The 7,697-nt window shown below is 38.1% G+C and overlaps 1 protein-coding gene across 1 annotated transcript; it reads right to left on the bottom strand.

Moving 5' to 3' along the window:
* Positions 1 to 157: 157 nt before the first annotated feature.
* On the bottom strand, positions 158 to 3,760 carry zmp:0000000634 (protein ANTAGONIST OF LIKE HETEROCHROMATIN PROTEIN 1). The gene is made up of 3 exons (XM_030136567.1): positions 2,949 to 3,760; positions 2,231 to 2,348; positions 158 to 1,523 (listed from the first exon to the last, which is right to left on the bottom strand). The coding sequence occupies exons 1-3, from the start codon at positions 3,725 to 3,727 to the stop codon at positions 1,080 to 1,082; spliced, it is 1,341 nt and encodes a 446-aa protein (XP_029992427.1). The 5' UTR covers positions 3,728 to 3,760; the 3' UTR covers positions 158 to 1,079.
* Between the last annotated feature and the right edge of the window lie 3,937 nt (positions 3,761 to 7,697).

The raw sequence follows: 7,697 nt of genomic DNA, 5'->3' as shown, positions 1-7,697 counted from the left end.
TAGATGTGATATATGAGTAAGAAACATCTCCCTTTTTGGCATCATCATAAATATCAAGATTTCATACATTTACAACATTAAGACCTAAAAAACAAAATGGAATTTGCCACTCAGTGCTGCCAATTTCCCTAAACTGAAAAGTCAAAGACTAATTTAATTGCTGTCATTTGTGTGATTTTATTGTAGCTGATAAAGGGAAAGAACTTTCAACAATATATTGAATTTGAATCCATAGTGGCCTGCATTGCATTATTGTCACCATACATATGTATGGTGAAATACATTGTACACACTGTAAAGAAACATTTCTACTTCATAGACAAGTTTGTAAAAAAATTACTTTATTTATAAGAAATGAAGCTTTTTTGCATGAGATATTTGTTCCACACCCATTTCTTTAACTCCAAGACACTTCCAAATACTAGAAATAGCAATGACTAAAACCAGTTTGCTGGACCAAATAATATGCACAGTATTAGAGAACAGTAAGGAAATTTAGTGCAGCAAATATTACATTTCATTTATGAAAAACGCTTAACTTTTTTAAAAAAATAAAAATAATTATATTTTTGGGCACCAAATACACATGAACAAAAGCCAATTTGTAGTTTAACTCTGACATTTGTTTTTTGCTATTTTTCTGCTCCGTATCATTATAACTTGAGTATCATAAGTGTTGGCTCTAACTTTTTTCTTGTATTTCATCCTCAATATTATTAGTTCACCCAGTTGTGTGGAGTTTGCATGTTCTCGAGCTTCTGAAACTGGCTCTCTGGTCCACCTCACCCCAAGGACTAAAGGGTTCAGAAAATGGATGAATGGATGGATATGACTATTTTATGCATGATACTCATGATTTGTTCCCACCTTTGATGACACATTGGCACATCAGCTTGACAGAGTTTTATCGCAGGAAAATCTGACAAAAAAAGTCAGTATAACCCAAAATATAATTTAAAGACTTACTGTATATATGCATCAAGAGAATGCATTTATGTATAAGTCTTGGTGTTTATATTTATAGTACAGGATTTAAGCACATTAAATTTCTTCTTTACTTGTGCTAGAAGTCTTTGATTTCAGTACTGCAGTATACTCAGCAAGTTATGTGTGATGGTGTCTCTTATGACTTCAGCGCTGCAGTAAGCGTCTCCGTCGTACTGAGCTGTATCGGGCTGTACAAAATTTCCAGGGGAAGTCATTTCAATGTTCCACTCAGGAAGGAAACAATCTTTCTGAATTTCACAAATGTTGTGCAAAATGCAACAAGCAGCGACTACTCTCGGCATCATCGAGACGTCAATGTCATTTTTTTTCAACAGGCATCTCCAGCGTCCTTTCAGACGCATGAAAGCAGTGTCGACCACTGATCGAGCCGAGTTGAGCGTGTAGGTGAAGTGTTGCTGCTCAGAGGACAGCTGGTGTTCCTGGCTGTATGCCTTAATCAGCCATGGTTTTAAGGGGAATGATGTGTCACCGATGAGATGGACAGGGACCTCTACGCCATCAGACATGATAGATTTCTGAGGAAAAGCCAGTAAACAGATTTCATTCAAAACATTTGCAAAAAACACACATTTTATGACGTTATTCATCACTTAAATTTGAACAAAAACTATTATAATATGCATTTCCTCCTACACCACTATAATGGCATGCTTCGACAAACTACAGTCATTTTATGGATAACCCTGCATTATAATACTGATAAAATAATTTGAGTGGCAAGTGGGTGATTTGTGTGTGTATGCAGATTTGGATGGCATCAGTGTCAATCCATGCATCACCAGTATGAGTAATAAAATGACTTAAGACACATGCCTTAGTGCATACAGTTGCACTCTAAGGATTAAGTATATTTATTATCTTGTATTACAGTAAATTTACAGGTAAACCATTAAACTATAAACATTTTACAGATCTAAAAAAAAACTTGCATTGTCTTATGTAGCCATCAGTCTGTGTGTCAACTTACAAATGTCCTATCCTGGGCTAAAGGTCAGGTCTTCTACCTTTAACTTCATGGGGCATTATATGGCTGTGCATTATGAACCCACTTGAGGACGGTGGCTTCTTACATATATGCTCTCGCCACACATGGCTTTAAATATTTACAGTCAATTAGGAGCAGAGCTTCTAAGTCCCAAAAAACAGCATTCTTTAGATGTATTGAATATGTAAGAGGCAAAAATGGAGGTAAATTACAAAGACCATTCCAGGACACACTTACATCTCTTGGAAACAGGTAACCATCAGGGCGGTCCTCTGCCTTCAGATACAAGTCTGAGCTTGAAAGCACTGTGACGCTGCTGGTACTTCCAGGCCAACCAGCATAAACATCAGTAAAACTGTAGAAGAAAAAACACATTAAAAAGGTGTAGCAAATGCTTGTCAGCTTTATTGTCAATTTTGTCATATAACTGTAAATGACAAAGGGCTGAAGAAACAAATAAATGACGATAAAGATAAAGTACGACACCTAACAGAACAAAGTTATGCATAAGACACATGACAGATCAAAGAAACAACAGTAAAATGACAAGTTAATTATACTGTACTATATTTAAGAGGAAAATATTGTGTTTTTTTTCTGTGTTACATTTGTCTGAAAGCTTAAGTTACTTTTAATGGCAACACATTTTCATTCTAAATGCTAAACATAAAAGTGCTGGTTTTAAATCTTTGTGATGGTCTTGCATCTTGATCTATCTCCACACATTATTAGCTGGAGATGCAGCAAAACTCACCATTTAAAGCAGCAGTAATACGAATCCAAAACTATCAAATACTTGTATAATAACACTAACTGGGGTCGTTTCACTGCACAGTGACCACTTTTACTTTCCAACTACTTCTTGAGTAATGTTTTCCGCGCAGAGCTCATACATACAGTGGTGTTTCAGAGGAAGGTCTGTGAACACTGGTTCCTCTACATGTGCAGGGCTTACCAGCTGTTATGGTCCACCACAGCTTGTAGAATTACAGAGTGCCACCCATTGCTGTTGATGTAGTCGTCGGGGTTGTCTCTCGGAGGTGCTATGGGGATGTGTGTGGCCCCTATGGCCCCGGCACACTGCGGGTAGCTGCGGTCCTTGAAGGCCTGGATGGTGATCTCCAGTCGCGGTCCGCTCGGCAGAGACACGAACCGCTGGTACAGAAGGTCCACTATGGCCGACGTGACCTGCCGCACCATCGTACAAACAGTAGCTATTCCTACACCGAACATGTTGGCGATGGAGCGGTACTCTCCGGACCTGGCGAACCACCACAGTGTGACGGCGAGTCTGCGGCGGGGTTCGATGGGTTTACGGTAGTTTGTTTTGCGGCGGACAATCGACGGTCCGATCAGTTCGAGTAGATAGTCGAATGTCGTCCGGTTGACGCGAAACTGCGCCTTCCACTGATCATTGTCAAAAGACTTAGCTTCTGACCAGAAGTTTTGTCCCGGACTTCGGTTCCGGACCCATACGTGCCTACTGGTCGAAGTGATGAGGCTGAAAACAGCCGCCATTGAGGAGAGCAGAAAGGCTCTCCTCCTCCGTAAATAGTGCCGACGACGCCTGTCCCTTTCCATCATTTCCCGCACTCTCCTCTGCCTTATTCTGGCCATTTGCAGCTGGTATACCTCCAACACCTGGCTATCAAACACTGAAGGTACATTAAGGCTTAAAACAGAGCTAAGTAACGCAGCAGTCAGAGATGAACTTTCCTCAGTGTCCGGCTCCATTTTGAACTGGCGGCAAACAAACTCTACGTCCACTAATTATGACGTAATACAAACACGTGACCAGTATTCCCAATAAAACAAGATATAAAATGTGTGTGTGTGTGTGTGTGTGTGTGTGTGTGTGTGTGTGTGTGTGTGTGTGTGTGTGTGTATACAGGGTGGGGAAGCAAAATTTACAATATTTTGAGGCAGGGATTGAAAGACAGTGTATGACCAATTAGTTTATTGAAAGTCATGACAATTTATTTGCCACAAGAAAATGTACATAATAGAAAATGTTTTTATTCTATGTGTCCTCCTCCTTTCTCAATAACTGCCTTCACACGCTTCCTGAAACTTGCGCAAGTGTTCCTCAAATATTCGGGTGACAACTTCTCCCATTCTTCTTTAATAGTATCTTCCAGACTTTCTCGTAATAGTTTTGCTCATAGTCATTCTCTTCTTTCCATTATAAACAGTCTTTATGGACACTCCAACTATTTTTGAAATCTCCTTTGGTGTGACGAGTGCATTCAGCAAATCACACACTCTTTAACGTTTGCTTTCCTGATTACTCATATGGGCAAAAGTTTCTGAAAAGGTATGGATAATAGTGTTAGGTATGATTATGACATCAATATATGTTTGGTTTCAAAACAATTGACGTAGTCCCTGCTGAGAAAAAACAACTAAATGTTCATTGTAAATTTTGCTTCCCCACCCTCTCTCTCTCTCTCTCTCTCTCTCTCTCTCTCTCTCTCTCTCTCTCTCTCTCTCTCTCTCTCTCTATATATATATATATATATATATATATATATATATATATATATATATATATGGGATATCAGGGAAAAAAATGAAAAAAATTAAAGCTTTTGCTTTTTAAATAAATGTTTTCACTTAACTGCCATTGATTTATTGTATGTAGACTACACTGACCCCTGCATCGTTAGATATATAGATCTAGTGCATCTTAAGTGCATCTGTTATTTAGAACATATTTACTTATGTGTCTGATTGAATCGAATTAATAGTGTTTATTTCCTTTATGATGACCAACTAACATTACTGGAAGTTTTGAACACATATGGACAGGTAGACCTGAGGTGTCCCTCAAGACCTGCCCCTCTGGCCTCGGTGCCCTTCTGGCGATCGTTTTTTTTTTTTTAAATAATTTTTTTCCTCATTCAAAGAAGACAATAGAGTCCGCATCGACATTCTAATCATATTTTAATATTCAGTTAAATCCAAGTAATTCCCAGTGCCTCCTGTCCTTCCCGCAGTCCTCCTCCTGTCACTGCCTCTCTCTCTCTCTCTCTCTCTCTCTCTGTATATTTCCAGAGTCACAAATCTATAATAGCCTATGAATCCAAACTGTGTGTAAAAGTGCGTGTTGTTGTGGTGTCAGGCTGAACAGAGGCAGTGGAGTTTGGAGTTTGTGGGAGTGGACCAGAGGAGCAGATCAGAGGTGAGCACCCAGACGGCAGGCTTCATGTTACATTGGCATTGATTGGAGTATTGCACACAATATTAAAGTGAAATCAAATCCCCTTTTTTGGAAATTATTGGGATGTGAAGTTTCAGATTATTAAATTATTGTCAAAGTCATTGTTTGTCATTATAATAAGTTACACAAGCATGAGAAAAATCTGTATGTCTACAACACAGGTATCCAACATGTGGCCCAGGACCAAATCCGGCCCACCGAAAGGTCCAATCCAGCCCCTGGGATGAATTTGTGAAATGCAAAAATTACACTGAAGATATTAATAATCAAGGATATTAAAATCATTTTACGTCATTTCAGTCTAAAGTGGATCAGACCAGTAAAATACTATCATAATAACCTATAAATAATGAAAACTTTAAATTTGTCTCTTTGTTTTAGTGTAAAAAAAGTAAAATTACACAAAAATGTTTACATTTACAGACAAGTGTTTTACAAAAAAATGTGAATATCTGAAATGTCTAAAGAGAAGTATGTGGAATTTTAATAATATTCTCCCTGTTAATTAATGTTTTGTGTATTTGTAGATCCACTGTGATCTCTAAGTTGTGATTCACTTGTGTAAATGATAAACTGAGGTGTAATATTGTTAACATTGCACTTATTTTACTAACAAATTTTCAGGTTGTTCATATTTGTTCATGTTATGTTCAAGTACATTTCGTAGATGTAAACATTTTCATTACAGAATTTACTTTTTCACTCAAAAGTTCTTATCCTATTATTTATATTATTTTACTGGTCCGGCCCACTTTGGATCATATTAAGCAAATGTAGCCCCTGAACTAAAATGAGTTTGACAGCCCTGGTCTACAGTGTTCATTGTAGTGCGCAATTTGATGTTTCTTATTCATCAATTGCAGCAAAATTCCAAGAAAGGAAAGAGTAAAGAAACAGAGGGAAAGAGACTTGCAGCAGGCAGCCCAGAGTACCAGCTCTCTTCTGTCCTGGATCAAGCCAAATGTCAGTCCTTATGCACAGTTGTATCAAGTGTGCAGTCCTAGATTGGTTCTATGATATTGGTTTGTTCAGGTTGACAGAGGTTGTTGAGTAAATGAGTGATTTTCATGGTTATGTGACTCAGTTTTGGCTTTGTAGATTTTTACACGGTTGGGTGGTTCAAAATCCTCCTCTAGTAATTTTTTTGCTCCTGGACTCTTAAGGCCTATGCTCATTGTACTTTACAAGTAGAAAGTTTTTAGCTTACGGGCCGTAAGCTATTGTCGTCATGCAGCGTCCGTCGGCATCGTCGTCATCTGTCGTCCGTTACAAAAATTTCAATTGTCTTCTTCTCCGAAACTACAATCCCGATTGACTTCAAACTTAGTATACAGCTTCTTTATGATGATGTCAACAAAAGTTAGTGAAATTATTTGGATCCGGATCTGATTCTGGATTTGGTGCGACTTTGAATAATGTCCCCATTATAAGAGATAGGAAGTGGATCGATGCAATAACTCAGTAAATCTAAATGATATCCAGTGTAAATTTCTACAGTCCAGCCCTGATGGGGAGATGACCAAAGCATAATGTCCACATGCTGATCAGGATCTTCTTCTGGATCTGGGAACTGACGGAAAATTTAACATGGGCTCTTATGGGGAAAAAATTTCAAATGTCTTCTTCTCCCAAACTACAGTTCTGATTGACTTCAAACTTGGTATACAGCTTCTGCATGATGATGTCAACACAAGGTATTGAAATTATTTCAATCTGGATCTGATTCTGCCTTTGGCGAGACTTTGACAAATTTTCCCATTATAACAGATAGGAAGTGGATTGATCCAGTAAATCAGTAAGTATCAATGATATCAAGTTGGAATTTGAATTTTTTACAGATCTGATTGGAATATGACCAAAACATGGGCTATTTCTGTAATATAATAAATACACAGAACTGGGTGATAAGAAATGGCATCTGGATACATTTCCCAAAGCTTTTAATCTGGCCAGTAAGATACAGGGCCATTGGTCCTATTTTTTTGTTTGTTTTTTTCTAGTTATTTGGTGTGAAAAGTGTAAGGCCATTGCAGTAGCAGAACATTGTTTAGTAGAATGCTAACATATGTGTAATACTGAATAAACAGTGATGGCAAGTTATTGCAGACCAATATTTATGAAAACGCTGCAGATCAAGATTGTCAGACTCGGGTTAGGGGTGCCCTTTTCCACTGGCTGAGGACCTGCCCCTCTATATGTCTGTGCACGCCACTGCATATGGATGGAGTAAAAAAAAAAAAAAAAAAAAAAAACATTACGGAACATTAACTCAAAGGTCTAAAGTGACAAAACTAAACTCTCAGAGTGAAACACATTTTCCAATTTCCAAAACATTAGGGACAATAACACATCTTTGTTTGGGGACATTTATGACAGCAGTAAAGAGAAAAATTTCTGCAAAGATATGCCACCTACTGATGATCATGTGATAAGATTACATCATCCCATCTAACTCAGAGGACCTTCCCAGCTAGGAGGGAACAT

The sequence above is a fragment of the Sphaeramia orbicularis genome, chromosome 6 (genome assembly GCF_902148855.1).
Source record: "Sphaeramia orbicularis chromosome 6, fSphaOr1.1, whole genome shotgun sequence".
Taxonomy (NCBI): Eukaryota; Metazoa; Chordata; class Actinopteri; order Kurtiformes; family Apogonidae; genus Sphaeramia; species Sphaeramia orbicularis.
Note: the sequence above shows the minus strand (reverse complement) of the source record. Positions and strands in the feature narration are given on the sequence as shown.

Bases quoted from the DNA above. Each gene is read 5' to 3' on its own strand.
- zmp:0000000634 (XM_030136567.1), bottom strand. From the start codon at position 3,727: ATGGAGCCGGACACTGAGGAAAGTTCATCTCTGACTGCTGCGTTACTT. The intron at 2,349-2,948 runs GTAAGCCCTGCA...TTTCTTCTACAG, and splicing joins GTGGTGGACCATAACAGCTG to TTTTACTGATGTTTATGCTG. The intron at 1,524-2,230 runs GTAAGTGTGTCC...GCTTTTCCTCAG, and splicing joins GTTACCTGTTTCCAAGAGAT to AAATCTATCATGTCTGATGG.